The sequence below is a fragment of the Taudactylus pleione genome, unplaced genomic scaffold, assembly GCF_031769625.1.
Source record: "Taudactylus pleione unplaced genomic scaffold, aTauple2 ptg001658l, whole genome shotgun sequence".
Classification (NCBI taxonomy): Eukaryota; Metazoa; Chordata; class Amphibia; order Anura; family Myobatrachidae; genus Taudactylus; species Taudactylus pleione.
The window spans coordinates 124,537-141,331 of NW_028286055.1; the positions used below are offsets into that span (position 1 = coordinate 124,537).

General features: G+C 53.8%; 1 protein-coding gene across 1 annotated transcript in view; it reads right to left on the reverse strand.

Moving 5' to 3' along the window:
- LOC148442028 (uncharacterized) overlaps nt 1-8,811 on the reverse strand; it is a 28,345-nt gene extending 19,534 nt beyond the window's left edge. The window contains exon 1 of the mRNA XM_088464339.1: nt 8,572-8,811. Coding sequence (XP_088320465.1) covers nt 8,572-8,586 — 15 coding nt within the window. The 5' untranslated portion in view covers nt 8,587-8,811. The remainder of the gene's footprint in view (nt 1-8,571) is intronic.
- Nucleotides 8,812-16,795: the final 7,984 nt, after the last annotated feature.

Below are 16,795 nucleotides of genomic sequence, written 5' to 3' on the forward strand. Positions count from 1 at the left end.
CCTGCATCCTCCCCACTGCTGTTACCCCATGTCACCTGCATCCTCCCCACTGCTGTTACCCCATGTCACCTGCATCCTCCCCACTGCTGTTATCTCATGTCACCTGTATCCTCCCCACTGCTGTTATCTCATGTCACCTGTATCCTCCCCACTGTTACCTCATGTCACCTGCGCCCTCCCCCACTGCTGTTACCCCATGTCACCTGCATCCTCCCCACTGCTGTTACCTCATGTCACCTGCATCCTCCCCACTGCTGTTACCCCATGTCACCTGCATCCTCCCCACTGCTGTTATCTCATGTCACCTGTATCCTCCCCACTGCTGTTATCTCATGTCACCTGTATCCTCCCCACTGTTACCTCATGTCACCTGCGCCCTCCCCCACTGCTGTTACCCCATGTCACCTGCATCCTCCCCACTGCTGTTACCTCATGTCACCTGCATCCTCCCCACTGCTGTTACCTCATGTCACCTGTATCCTCCCCACTGCTGTTATCTCATGTCACCTGCATCCTCCCCACTGCTGTTACCTCATGTCACCTGTATCCTCCCCACTGCTGTTACCCCATGTCACCTGCATCCTCCCCACTGCTGTTACCCCATGTCACCTGCATCCTCCCCACTGCTGTTACCCCATGTCACCTGCATCCTCCCCACTGCTGTTACCCCATGTCACCTGCATCCTCCCCACTGCTGTTACCCCATGTCACCTGCATCCTCCCCACTGCTGTTACCCCATGTCACCTGCATCCTCCCCACTGCTGTTACCCCATGTCACCTGCATCCTCCCCACTGCTGTTATCTCATGTCACCTGTATCCTCCCCACTGCTGTTATCTCATGTCACCTGTATCCTCCCCACTGCTGTTACCCCATGTCACCTGCATCCTCCCCACTGCTGTTACCCCATGTCACCTGCGCCCTCCCCACTGCTGTTATCTCATGTCACCTGTATCCTCCCCACTGCTGTTATCTCATGTCACCTGTATCCTCCCCACTGCTGTTACCCCATGTCACCTGCATCCTCCCCACTGCTGTTACCCCATGTCACCTGCATCCTCCCCACTGCTGTTACCCCATGTCACCTGCATCCTCCCCACTGCTGTTACCCCATGTCACCTGCATCCTCCCCACTGCTGTTATCTCATGTCACCTGTATCCTCCCCACTGCTGTTATCTCATGTCACCTGTATCCTCCCCACTGCTGTTACCCCATGTCACCTGCATCCTCCCCACTGCTGTTACCCAATGCCACCTGCGCCCTCCCCACTGCTGTTACCCCATGTCGCCTGCATCCTCCCCACTGCTGTTACCCCATGTCGCCTGCATCCTCCCCACTGCTGTTACCCCATGTCACCTGCATCCTCCCCACTGCTGTTACCCCATGTCACCTGCATCCTCCCCACTGCTGTTACCCCATGTCACCTGCATCCTCCCCACTGCTGTTACCCCATGTCACCTGCATCCTCCCCACTGCTGTTACCCCATGTCACCTGCATCCTCCCCACTGCTGTTACCCCATGTCACCTGTATCCTCCCCACTGCTGTTACCCCATGTCACCTGCATCCTCCCCACTGCTGTTACCCCATGTCACCTGCATCCTCCCCACTGCTGTTACCCCATGTCACCTGTATCCTCCCCACTGCTGTTACCCCATGTCACCTGCATCCTCCCCACTGCTGTTACCCCATGTCACCTGCATCCTCCCCACTGCTGTTACCCCATGTCACCTGTATCCTCCCCACTGCTGTTACCTCATGTCACCTGCATCCTCCCCACTGCTGTTACCCCATGTCACCTGCATCCTCCCCACTGCTGTTATCTCATGTCACCTGTATCCTCCCCACTGCTGTTATCTCATGTCACCTGTATCCTCCCCACTGTTACCTCATGTCACCTGCGCCCTCCCCCACTGCTGTTACCCCATGTCACCTGCATCCTCCCCACTGTTGTTACCTCATGTCACCTGCATCCTCCCCACTGCTGTTACCTCATGTCACCTGTATCCTCCCCACTGCTGTTATCTCATGTCACCTGCATCCTCCCCACTGCTGTTATCTCATGTCACCTGTATCCTCCCCACTGCTGTTACCCCATGTCACCTGTATCCTCCCCACTGCTGTTACCCCATGTCACCTGCATCCTCCCCACTGCTGTTACCCCATGTCACCTGCATCCTCCCCACTGCTGTTATCTCATGTCACCTGCATCCTCCCCACTGCTGTTACCCCATGTCACCTGCATCCTCCCCACTGCTGTTACCCCATGTCACCTGCATCCTCCCCACTGCTGTTACCCCATGTCACCTGCATCCTCCCCACTGCTGTTACCCCATGTCACCTGCATCCTCCCCACTGCTGTTACCCCATGTCACCTGCATCCTCCCCACTGCTGTTACCCCATGTCACCTGCATCCTCCCCACTGCTGTTACCCCATGTCACCTGCATCCTCCCCACTGCTGTTACCCCATGTCACCTGCGCCATCCCCACTGCTGTTATCTCATGTCACCTGTATCCTCCCCACTGCTGTTATCTCATGTCACCTGTATCCTCCCCACTGCTGTTACCCCATGTCACCTGCATCCTCCCCACTGCTGTTACCCCATGTCACCTGCATCCTCCCCACTGCTGTTACCCCATGTCACCTGTATCCTCCCCACTGCTGTTACCCCATGTCACCTGCATCCTCCCCACTGCTGTTATCTCATGTCACCTGTATCCTCCCCACTGCTGTTATCTCATGTCACCTGTATCCTCCCCACTGCTGTTACCCCATGTCACCTGCATCCTCCCCACTGCTGTTACCCAATGCCACCTGCGCCCTCCCCACTGCTGTTACCCCATGTCGCCTGCATCCTCCCCACTGCTGTTACCCCATGTCACCTGCATCCTCCCCACTGCTGTTACCCCATGTCACCTGCATCCTCCCCACTGCTGTTACCCCATGTCACCTGCATCCTCCCCACTGCTGTTACCCCATGTCACCTGCATCCTCCCCACTGCTGTTACCCCATGTCACCTGCATCCTCCCCACTGCTGTTACCCCATGTCACCTGTATCCTCCCCACTGCTGTTACCCCATGTCACCTGCATCCTCCCCACTGCTGTTACCCCATGTCACCTGCATCCTCCCCACTGCTGTTACCCCATGTCACCTGCATCCTCCCCACTGCTGTTACCCCATGTCACCTGCATCCTCCCCACTGCTGTTACCCCATGTCACCTGCATCCTCCCCACTGCTGTTACCCCATGTCACCTGTATCCTCCCCACTGCTGTTACCCCATGTCACCTGCATCCTCCCCACTGCTGTTACCTCATGTCACCTGCATCCTCCCCACTGCTGTTACCCCATGTCACCTGCATCCTCCCCACTGCTGTTATCTCATGTCACCTGCATCCTCCCCACTGCTGTTATCTCATGTCACCTGTATCCTCCCCACTGTTACCTCATGTCACCTGCGCCCTCCCCCACTGCTGTTACCCCATGTCACCTGCATCCTCCCCACTGTTGTTACCTCATGTCACCTGCATCCTCCCCACTGCTGTTACCTCATGTCACCTGTATCCTCCCCACTGCTGTTACCTCATGTCACCTGCATCCTCCCCACTGCTGTTATCTCATGTCACCTGTATCCTCCCCACTGCTGTTATCTCATGTCACCTGTATCCTCCCCACTGCTGTTACCCCATGTCACCTGCATCCTCCCCACTGCTGTTACCCCATGTCACCTGCATCCTCCCCACTGCTGTTACCCCATGTCACCTGTATCCTCCCCACTGCTGTTACCCCATGTCACCTGCATCCTCCCCACTGCTGTTATCTCATGTCACCTGTATCCTCCCCACTGCTGTTATCTCATGTCACCTGTATCCTCCCCACTGCTGTTACCCCATGTCACCTGCATCCTCCCCACTGCTGTTACCCAATGCCACCTGCGCCCTCCCCACTGCTGTTACCCCATGTCGCCTGCATCCTCCCCACTGCTGTTACCCCATGTCACCTGCATCCTCCCCACTGCTGTTACCCCATGTCACCTGCATCCTCCCCACTGCTGTTACCCCATGTCACCTGCATCCTCCCCACTGCTGTTACCCCATGTCACCTGCATCCTCCCCACTGCTGTTACCCCATGTCACCTGCATCCTCCCCACTGCTGTTACCCCATGTCACCTGCATCCTCCCCACTGCTGTTACCCCATGTCACCTGTATCCTCCCCACTGCTGTTACCCCATGTCACCTGCATCCTCCCCACTGCTGTTACCCCATGTCACCTGCATCCTCCCCACTGCTGTTACCCCATGTCACCTGTATCCTCCCCACTGCTGTTACCCCATGTCACCTGCATCCTCCCCACTGCTGTTACCCCATGTCACCTGCATCCTCCCCACTGCTGTTACCCCATGTCACCTGTATCCTCCCCACTGCTGTTACCCCATGTCACCTGCATCCTCCCCACTGCTGTTACCTCATGTCACCTGCATCCTCCCCACTGCTGTTACCCCATGTCACCTGCATCCTCCCCACTGCTGTTATCTCATGTCACCTGTATCCTCCCCACTGCTGTTATCTCATGTCACCTGTATCCTCCCCACTGTTACCTCATGTCACCTGCGCCCTCCCCCACTGCTGTTACCCCATGTCACCTGCATCCTCCCCACTGTTGTTACCTCATGTCACCTGCATCCTCCCCACTGCTGTTACCTCATGTCACCTGTATCCTCCCCACTGCTGTTATCTCATGTCACCTGCATCCTCCCCACTGCTGTTATCTCATGTCACCTGTATCCTCCCCACTGCTGTTACCCCATGTCACCTGTATCCTCCCCACTGCTGTTACCCCATGTCACCTGCATCCTCCCCACTGCTGTTACCCCATGTCACCTGCATCCTCCCCACTGCTGTTATCTCATGTCACCTGCATCCTCCCCACTGCTGTTACCCCATGTCACCTGCATCCTCCCCACTGCTGTTACCCCATGTCACCTGCATCCTCCCCACTGCTGTTACCCCATGTCACCTGCATCCTCCCCACTGCTGTTACCCCATGTCACCTGCATCCTCCCCACTGCTGTTACCCCATGTCACCTGCATCCTCCCCACTGCTGTTACCCCATGTCACCTGCATCCTCCCCACTGCTGTTACCCCATGTCACCTGCGCCATCCCCACTGCTGTTATCTCATGTCACCTGTATCCTCCCCACTGCTGTTATCTCATGTCACCTGTATCCTCCCCACTGCTGTTACCCCATGTCACCTGCATCCTCCCCACTGCTGTTACCCCATGTCACCTGCATCCTCCCCACTGCTGTTACCCCATGTCACCTGTATCCTCCCCACTGCTGTTACCCCATGTCACCTGCATCCTCCCCACTGCTGTTATCTCATGTCACCTGTATCCTCCCCACTGCTGTTATCTCATGTCACCTGTATCCTCCCCACTGCTGTTACCCCATGTCACCTGCATCCTCCCCACTGCTGTTACCCAATGCCACCTGCGCCCTCCCCACTGCTGTTACCCCATGTCGCCTGCATCCTCCCCACTGCTGTTACCCCATGTCACCTGCATCCTCCCCACTGCTGTTACCCCATGTCACCTGCATCCTCCCCACTGCTGTTACCCCATGTCACCTGCATCCTCCCCACTGCTGTTACCCCATGTCACCTGCATCCTCCCCACTGCTGTTACCCCATGTCACCTGCATCCTCCCCACTGCTGTTACCCCATGTCACCTGCATCCTCCCCACTGCTGTTACCCCATGTCACCTGTATCCTCCCCACTGCTGTTACCCCATGTCACCTGCATCCTCCCCACTGCTGTTACCCCATGTCACCTGCATCCTCCCCACTGCTGTTACCCCATGTCACCTGTATCCTCCCCACTGCTGTTACCCCATGTCACCTGCATCCTCCCCACTGCTGTTACCCCATGTCACCTGCATCCTCCCCACTGCTGTTACCCCATGTCACCTGTATCCTCCCCACTGCTGTTACCCCATGTCACCTGCATCCTCCCCACTGCTGTTACCTCATGTCACCTGCATCCTCCCCACTGCTGTTACCCCATGTCACCTGCATCCTCCCCACTGCTGTTATCTCATGTCACCTGCATCCTCCCCACTGCTGTTATCTCATGTCACCTGTATCCTCCCCACTGTTACCTCATGTCACCTGCGCCCTCCCCCACTGCTGTTACCCCATGTCACCTGCATCCTCCCCACTGTTGTTACCTCATGTCACCTGCATCCTCCCCACTGCTGTTACCTCATGTCACCTGTATCCTCCCCACTGCTGTTACCTCATGTCACCTGCATCCTCCCCACTGCTGTTATCTCATGTCACCTGTATCCTCCCCACTGCTGTTATCTCATGTCACCTGCATCCTCCCCACTGCTGTTATCTCATGTCACCTGTATCCTCCCCACTGCTGTTATCTCATGTCACCTGCATCCTCCCCACTGCTGTTATCTCATGTCACCTGTATCCTCCCCACTGCTGTTACCCCATGTCACCTGCATCCTCCCCACTGTTACCCCATGTCACCTGTATCCTCCCCACTGCTGTTACCCCATGTCACCTGTGCTGCCCCATTACTGTTACCTCATGTCACCTGTATCCTCCCCCACTGCTGTTATCTCATGTCACCTGCATCCTCCCCACTGCTGTTATCTCATGTCACCTGTATCCTCCCCACTGCTGTTACCCCATGTCACCTGTATCCTCCCCCACTGCTGTTACCCCATGTCACCTGTATCCTCCCCACTGCTGTTACCCCATGTCACCTGCATCCTCCCCACTGCTGTTACCCCATGTCACCTGCATCCTCCCCACTGTTGTTACCTCATGTCACCTGCATCCTCCCCACTGCTGTTACCCCATGTCACCTGCATCCTCCCCACTGCTGTTACCCCATGTCACCTGCATCCTCCCCACTGTTACCCCATGTCACCTGTATCCTCCCCACTGCTGTTACCCCATGTCACCTGTGCTGCCCCATTACTGTTACCTCATGTCACCTGTATCCTCCCCCACTGCTGTTACCCCATGTCACCTGTATCCTCCCCACTGCTGTTATCTCATGTCACCTGTATCCTCCCCACTGCTGTTATCTCATGTCACCTGCATCCTCCCCACTGCTGTTATCTCATGTCACCTGTATCCTCCCCACTGCTGTTACCCCATGTCACCTGCATCCTCCCCACTGTTACCCCATGTCACCTGTATCCTCCCCACTGCTGTTACCCCATGTCACCTGTGCTGCCCCATTACTGTTACCTCATGTCACCTGTATCCTCCCCCACTGCTGTTATCTCATGTCACCTGCATCCTCCCCACTGCTGTTATCTCATGTCACCTGTATCCTCCCCACTGCTGTTACCCCATGTCACCTGTATCCTCCCCCACTGCTGTTACCCCATGTCACCTGTATCCTCCCCACTGCTGTTACCCCATGTCACCTGCATCCTCCCCACTGCTGTTACCCCATGTCACCTGCATCCTCCCCACTGTTGTTACCTCATGTCACCTGCATCCTCCCCACTGCTGTTACCCCATGTCACCTGCATCCTCCCCACTGCTGTTACCCCATGTCACCTGCATCCTCCCCACTGTTACCCCATGTCACCTGTATCCTCCCCACTGCTGTTACCCCATGTCACCTGTATCCTCCCCCACTGCTGTTACCCCATGTCACCTGTATCCTCCCCACTGCTGTTACCCCATGTCACCTGCATCCTCCCCACTGCTGTTACCCCATGTCACCTGCATCCTCCCCACTGTTGTTACCTCATGTCACCTGCATCCTCCCCACTGCTGTTACCCCATGTCACCTGCATCCTCCCCACTGTTACCCCATGTCACCTGTATCCTCCCCACTGCTGTTACCCCATGTCACCTGTGCTGCCCCATTACTGTTACCTCATGTCACCTGTATCCTCCCCCACTGCTGTTACCCCATGTCACCTGTATCCTCCCCACTGCTGTTATCTCATGTCACCTGCATCCTCCCCACTGCTGTTATCTCATGTCACCTGTATCCTCCCCACTGCTGTTACCCCATGTCACCTGTATCCTCCCCACTGCTGTTATCTCATGTCACCTGTATCCTCCCCACTGTTGTTACCTCATGTCACCTGCATCCTCCCCACTGTTACCCCATGTCACCTGTATCCTCCCCACTGCTGTTACCCCATGTCACCTGTGCTGCCCCATTACTGTTACCTCATGTCACCTGTATCCTCCCCCACTGCTGTTACCCCATGTCACCTGTATCCTCCCCACTGCTGTTATCTCATGTCACCTGCATCCTCCCCACTGCTGTTATCTCATGTCACCTGTATCCTCCCCACTGCTGTTACCCCATGTCACCTGTATCCTCCCCACTGCTGTTACCCCATGTCACCTGCATCCTCCCCACTGCTGTTACCCCATGTCACCTGCATCCTCCCCACTGCTGTTACCCCATGTCACCTGTATCCTCCCCACTGCTGTTACCCCATGTCACCTGTGTTGCCCCCATTACTGTTACCCCATGTCACCTGTGTTGCCCCCATGACATCTGATATACCTGTAGGGCCGACATGTCGCGATATTTGGCCGACAGGGTCACAAGTGACGAAGCAGCCAACAGTGAAATCGCACAGACACACCGGACTTCCGGACACACTGCATGCTGGGATCGTGTCAATTGACGTCAGGCGCAACATGGATCTCCCAGAATGCTTTGCCGCCACCGCAAACAGGAAGTGCCTCGTCATTAGGTATGTAAGGGATAGGAGAGGTACAGATCCCCTTCAGTCTGTGTCCCCGGAAGTGACGTCAGTGAGGCCGGAAGTGCGGTGACACCATGCCCATACAGGCCGCCAAGTGCAGAGATTGATCTTATGTCCCCTTGGCGCTAGGGACCCGGAGGTGACGTCAGTGAGGGCGGAAGTCAGGTTCCATGCCCATAAAGTCCATCTAGAGCACAGGTTCCCAAACTCTGTCCTCAGGTCCCCACACAGGGCATGTTTTCCAGGTCTCCTCACAATCACTAGTGATATAATTAGCTTTACCTGTGGCTCTTTCAAAATGTGTCAGTGAGTAATGAGTACACCTGAGCACCTGCTGGGTGACCTGGAAAACGTGACCTGTGTGGGGTCCTGAGGAGCGAGTTTGAGAACCTCTGATCTGGAGAAGTAACTGGTCGGGTGTGTCTAGATTCCCTTTGCGGAGAGGACCCTGACGTCATCAGCTAACGTCATTTCCTACCATTCACGTGGCCATGGAAGAGCATAAAACCCCTTCAGTAGCGGTTAGGTCTAGACTATACAGCGCTGATGGACCTGTGACGTCACACCCACGTGACCCGACCTGAAAGGGGGAGGGGCGGGGATGCTAACGGGGGACCAACAGTGTCTCGTCGCGGGCTCGCTACGCTCGCCACAAATATTCCCCCTCTATGCCCACGTGGATGGTAACACAGGAGTGGTCCAGCCTCCTGCAGCGGTCACGTAGTGGATACGTCACAGAGGTCGTTTAGCCAGATAGGAAATAGCAGCAACCCTTCAGTAGCTGTACCTGGAAGTGACGTGAGTGAGGGCGGAAGTGGCCCACACTGTCCAGGAAAATAAGAAACTTGGCCCCTTGCGGGCTCGGTGGCTCGCTTCATTCCCCACATGATTATATTCTCCCTCTATGCCCACTTGGATGGTAGGGAATGACAGCGATCCACTGTGCCCGAAGCATGGCGAGGGGACAAGTTTCTTCTCTAGGTGGACTTTATGGGCATGGAACTGCACTTCCAAGTCCCTAGCGCAAAGGGGAAATAGGCTCAACAGAAACTGCTGCGCTCGCCACACGGTTTATATTCCCCCTCTATGTCTACGTGGATGGTAAGGAATGACTCGGGGTCCTCTCTGCGTATGGAATCTAGACTACCCAAATGAAGACATTTGTCCCCTAACCACAGATTTATATTCCCCCTCTGTGTGGATAGTAGGGAATGACGTTTTACAGTAACTGATGATGGCCCGCCATCTACGGAGGGGGTCTAAAGTCAGCTGTTGTCTCCCTGGTAACACACTGACCATGTTTTACTAAGATCTATATATACGGGGTGTGTGAGAGGTGTGTGTGCTGTATATGGTGTGTGTGAGAGATGTGTACGGGTTGTGTGAGCTGTATACAGGGTGTATCAGGTGTGTGTGAGGTGTATATGGGGAGAGTAAGGTGTATGAGAGGTATATGGGGACTGTGGTGAGGGGTGTACGGGGTGTGTGAGGTGTGTATGGGGTGCGTGAGAGGTGTATATGGGGATGTGAGGTGTATAACGGGTTGTCTAACCCTACAACCCTAGGTCCTTAGGTCACTGTTCTATCCTGGGTCCAGCGGCGTATCTATAATTGGCGCAGGGTGTGCGGGGAACATGGGTGTCCAGGGGGGCCCCGCACCGCACACCCTGCACTCAGTGGCGGATCCAGGGGGGGGATTGGAGAGATCGCCCCCCCTAGAACAGTTTTTCTGACCATTATCATCTCTCTCCATTGCATCATTAAGTTCAGAGGAGAGAGATGATAATGGCTGTGCTGTGATTGGAGCTCCTGGCGTCTCCCAGTTAGGGGGATGTGTCAGTGACAGGCTGTCACCTGGCTCGGGAGCTGGGGAGGAAGCGCTCACAGCTGGCTCCTCACACCCTGTGATCAGCTGTGTGGTCTAAATAGACCACATGCTGATCATTGCTAAAAAAAACAACTTACCTCTGTCCAGGGAACGAAGATCGGGGCTCTGGTGATGTCCTCCCTCCAGTCAGCTGGTCACCCAGCTCCTGTACTGTGTGCCTGGTCAGCTGCTGCATTACACAACTGACCGGGTCACAGTGCAGGAAGGGAGAGCAGCTGACTGAAGCCCGGAGGGAGAACATCAACGGAGCAGCGGAGGTAAGTGAAAGTAGAGGGGGGAGGTTGCCACGACGGGGGGTCATGTGGGAGAGGGGGGTTGCCGCGAGGGGGGGCAGAATTAATCATTAACTCGCCCCCCCCAAATACAACAGTCTGGATCCGCCCCTGCCTGCACCCATTATATTACTTATCTCTCAGGAGTCCCACGCCAGCACGGGGGTCCGGCGCTGTAAAACGACTGGAAAATGGCCGCGGCGGCCATTTTCCCGTCATTTGCATATGCGCAGTACAGAGAAAATGGCCGCCGCGGCCATTTTCATGGTGACCAGTGCATACATTATTAGACTCTGGGCACACTCTAGTGCCCAGAGTCTATAACTCCGGTGCTGGCCGCGCACAGCACAGTGCGCCACCGGGCGGAGAGGAGGGGGCCCGTGTCGGAGACTGCACACGGGCCCTCTCCTATCTAGAAATGCCCTGCCTGGGTCTGATCCTACTTATCTAATCACTCTCTGTGTTCCCCTCTCTGGGTCTCTGCTGTATGTGACACTGTGACCGCTCTCTCCTCATACAGACACTATATCCCCAGGTCCTCAGGTCACTGTCCTATCCTGTGTCTCATCCTACTTATCTAATCACTCTCTCAGTGTTCCCGTCTCTGGGTCTCTCTGCTGTAAGTGACACTGTGACTGCTCTCTCCTTATACAGACACTACATCCCCAGGTCCTCAGGTCACTGTCCTATCCTGTGTCTCATCCTACTTATCTAATCACTCTCAGTGTTCCCCTCTCTGGGTCTCTGCTGTATGTGACACTGTGATCGCTCTCTCCTCATACAGACACTACATCCCCAGGTCCTCAGGTCACTGTCCTATCCTGTGTCTCATCCTACTTATCTAATCACTCTCAGTGTTCCCCTCTCTGGGTCTCTGCTGTATGTGACACTGTGACTGCTCTCTCCTCATACAGACACTACATCCCCAGGTCCTCAGGTCACTGTCCTATCCTGTGTCTCATCCTACTTATCTAATCACTCTCTCAGTGTTCCCCTCTCTGGGTCTCTGCTGTATGTGACACTGTGACCTCTCTCTCCTCATACAGACACTACATCCCCAGGTCCTCAGGTCACTGTCCTATCCTGTGTCTCATCCTACTTATCTAATCACTCTCTGTGTTCCCCTCTCTGGGTCTCTGCTGTATGTGACACTGTGACCGCTCTCTCCTCATACAGACATTACATCCCCAGGTCCTCAGGTCACTGTCCTATCCTGGGTCTCATCCTACTTATCTAATCACTATCTGTGTTCCCCTCTCTGGGTCTCTGCTGTATGTGACACTGTGACTGCTCTCTCCTCATACAGACACTACATCCCCAGGTCCTCAGGTCACTGTCCTATCCTGTGTCTCATCCTAGTTATCTAATCACTCTCACAGTGTTCCCCTCTCTGGGTCTCTGCTGTATGTGACACTGTGACTGCTCTCTCCTCATACAGACACTACATTCCCAGGTCCTCAGGTCACTGTCCTATCCTGTGTCTCATCCTACTTATCTAATCACTCTCTCGGTGTTCCCCTCTCTGGGTCTCTCTGCTGTATGTGACACTGTGACTGCTCTCTCCTCATACAGACACTACATCCCCAGGTCCTCAGGTCACTGTCCTATCCTGGGTCTCATCCTACTTATCTAATCACTCTCTGTGTTCCCTCTCTGGGTCTCTGCTGTATGTGACACTGTGACTGCTTTCTCCTCATACAGACACTACATCCCCAAGTCCTCAGGTTACTGTCCTATCCTGTGTCTCATCCTACTTATCTAATCACTCTCAGTGTTCCCCTCTCTGGGTCTCTGCTGTATGTGACACTGTGACTGCTCTCTCCTCATACAGACACTACATCCCCAGGTCCTCAGGTCACTGTCCTATCCTGTGTCTCATCCTACTTATCTAAGCACTCTCTCAGTGTTCCCCTCTCTGGGTCTCTCTGCTGTATCTGACATTGTGACTGCTCTCTCCTCATACAGACACTACATCCCCAGGTCCTCAGGTCACTGTCCTATCCTGTGTCTCATCCTACTTATCTAATCACTCTCTCTGTGTTCCCCTCTCTGGGTCTCTGCTGTATGTGACACTGTGACTGCTCTCTCCTCATACAAACACTACATCCCCAGGTCCTCAGGTCACTGTCCTATCCTGTGTCTCATCCTACTTATCTAATCACTCTCTGTGTTCTCCTCTCTCGGTCTCTCTGCTGCATGTGACACTGTGACTGCTCTCTCCTCATACAGACACTACATCCCCAGGTCCTCAGGTCACTGTCCTATCCTGTGTCTCATCCTACTTATCTAATCACTCTCTGTGTTCCCCTCTCTGGTTCTCTGCTGTATGTGATACTGTGACCGCTCTCTCCTCATACAGACACTACATCCCCAAGTCCTCAGGTCACTGTCCTATCCTGTGTCTCATCCTACTTATCTATTCACTCTCTCAGTGTTCCCCTCTCTGGGTCTCTCTGCTGTATGTAACACTGTGACTGCTCTCTCCTCATACAGACACTACATCCCCAGGTCCTCAGGTCACTCTCCTATCCTGTGTCTCATCCTACTTATCTTATCACTCTCTCAGTGTTCCCCTCTCTGGGTCTCTGCTGTATGTGACACTGTGACCTCTCTCTCCTCATACAGACACTACATCCCCAGGTCCTCAGGTCACTGTCCTATCCTGTGTATCATGCTATTTATCTAATCACTCTGTGTTCCCCTCTCTGGGTCTCTGCTGTATGTGACACTGTGACCGCTCTCTCCTCATATAGACACTACACCCCCAGGTCCTCAGGTCACTGTCCTATCCTGTGTCTCATCCTACTTATCTAATCACTCTCAGTGTTCCCCTCTCTGGGTCTCTGCTGTATGTGACACTGTGACCGCTCTCTCCTCATACAGACACTACATCCACAGGTCCTCAGGTCACTGTCCTATCCTTTGTCTCATCCTACTTATCTAATCACTCTCAGTGTTCCCCTCTCTGGGTCTCTGCTGTATGTGACACTGTGACCGCTCTCTCCTCATATAGACATTACACCCCCAGGTCCACTGGTCACTGTCCTATCCTCTGTCTCATCCTACTTATCTAATCACTCTCAGTGTTCCCCTCTCTGGGTCTCTGCTGTATGTGACACTGTGACTGCTCTCTCTTCATACAGACACTACATCCCCAGGTCCTCAGGTCACTGTCCTATCCTGGGTCTCATCCTACTTATCTAATCACTGTCTCAGTGTTCCCCTCTCTGGGTCTCTCTGCTGTATGTGACACTGTGACCTCTCTCTCCTCATACAGACACTATATCCCCAGGTCCTCAGGTCACTGTCCTATCCTGGGTCTCATCCTACTTATCTAATCACTCTCTGTGTTCCCTCTCTGGGTCTCCGCTGTATGTGACACTGTGACCTCTCTCTCCTCATACAGACACTACATCCCCAGGTCCTCAGGTCACTCTCCTATCCTGTGTCTCATCCTACTTATCTAATAACTCTCTCAGTGCTCCCCTCTCTGGGTCTCTTCTGTATATGACACTGTGACTGCTCTCTCCTCATACAGACATTACATCCCCAGGTCCTCAGGTCACTGTCCTACCCTGTGTCTCATCCTACTTATCTAATCACTCTCAGTGTTCCCCTCTCTGGGTCTCTGCTGTATGTGACACTGTGACTGCTCTCTCCTCATACAGACACTACATCACCAGGTCCTCAGGTCACTGTCCTATCCTGTGTCTCATCCTACTTATCTAATCACTCTCTGTGTTCCCCTCTCTGGGTCTCTGCTGTATGTGACACTGTGACTGCTCTCTCCTCATACAGACACTACATCCCCAGGTCTACAGGTCACTGTCCTATCCTGTGTCTCATCCTACTTATCTAATCACTCTCTCAGTGTTCCCCTCTCTGGGTCTCTGCTGTATGTGACACTGTGACTGCTCTCTCCTCATACAGACACTACATCCTCAGGTCTACAGGTCACTGTCCTATCCTGTGTCTCATCCTACTTATCTAATCACTCTCTGTGTTCCCCTCTCTGGGTCTCTGCTGTATGTGACACTGTGACTGCTCTCTCCTCATACAGACACTACATCCCCAGGTCCTCAGGTCACTGTCCTATCCTGTGTCTCATCCTACTTATCTAATCACTCTCTGTGTTCCCCTCTCTGGGTCTCTGCTGTATGTGACATTGTGACTGCTCTCTCCTCATACAGACACTACATCCCCAGGTCCTCAGGTCACTGTCCTATCCTGTGTCTCATCTTACTTATCTATCACTCTCAGTGTTCCCCTCTCTGGGTCTCTCTGCTGTATGTGACACTGTGACTGCTCTCTCCTCATACAGACACTACATCCCCAGGTCCTCAGGTCACTGTCCTATCCTGTGTCTCATCCTACTTATCTAATCACTCTCTCAGTGTTCCCGTCTCTGGGTCTCTCTGCTGTAAGTGACACTGTGACTACTCTCTCCTTATACAGACACTACATCCCCAGGTCCTCAGGTCACTGTCCTATCCTGTGTCTCATCCTACTTATCTAATCACTCTCTGTGTTCCCCTCTCTGGGTCTCTGCTGTATGTGACACTGTGACTGCTCTCTCCTCATACAGACACTACATCCCCAGGTCCTCAGGTCACTGTCCTATCCTGTGTCTCATCCTACTTATCTAATCACTCTCTCTGTGTTCCCCTCTCTGGGTCTCTCTGCTGTATGTGACATTGTGACTGCTCTCTCCTCATACAGACACTACATCCCCAGGTCCTCAGGTCACTGTCCTATCCTGTGTCTCATCCTACTTATCTATCACTCTCAGTGTTCCCCTCTCTGGGTCTCTCTGCTGTATGTGACACTGTGACCTCTCTCTCCTCATACAGACACTACATCCCCAGGTCCTCAGGTCACTGTCCTATCCTGTGTCTCATCCTACTTATCTATCACTCTCAGTGTTCCCCTCTCTGGGTCTCTCTGCTGTATGTGACACTGTGACCTCTCTCTCCTCATACAGACACTACATCCCCAGGTCCTCAGGTCACTGTCCTATCCTGTGTCTCATCCTACTTATCTAATCACTCTCTCCGTGTTCCCCTCTCTGGGTCTCTGCTGTATGTGACACTGTGACTGCTCTCTCCTCATACAGACACTACATCCCCAGGTCCTCAGGTTACTGTCCTATCCTGTGTCTCATCCTACTTATCTAATCACTCTCTCAGTGTTCCCGTCTCTGGGTCTCTCTGCTGTAAGTGACACTGTGACTGCTCTCTCCTTATACAGACACTACATCCTCAGGTCTACAGGTCACTGTCCTATCCTGTGTCTCATCCTACTTATCTAATCACTCTCTGTGTTCCCCTCTCTGGGTCTCTGCTGTATGTGACACTGTGACTGCTCTCTCCTCATACAGACACTACATCCCCAGGTCCTCAGGTCACTGTCCTATCCTGTGTCTCATCCTACTTATCTAATCACTCTCAGTGTTCCCCTCTCTGGGTCTCTGCTGTATGTAACACTGTGACCTCTCTCTCCTCATACAGACACTACATCCCAAGGTCCTCAGGTCACTGTCCTATCCTGTGTCTCATCCTACTTATCTAATCACTCTCTCTGTGTTCCCCTCTCTGGGTCTCTCTGCTGTATGTGACATTGTGACTGCTCTCTCCTCATACAGACACTACATCCCCAGGTCCTCAGGTCACTGTCCTATCCTGTGTCTCATCCTACTTATCTATCACTCTCAGTGTTCCCCTCTCTGGGTCTCTCTGCTGTATGTGACACTGTGACCTCTCTCTCCTCATACAGACACTACATCCCCAGGTCCTCAGGTCACTGTCCTATCCTGTGTCTCATCCTACTTATCTAATCACTCTCTGTGTTCCCCTCTCTGGG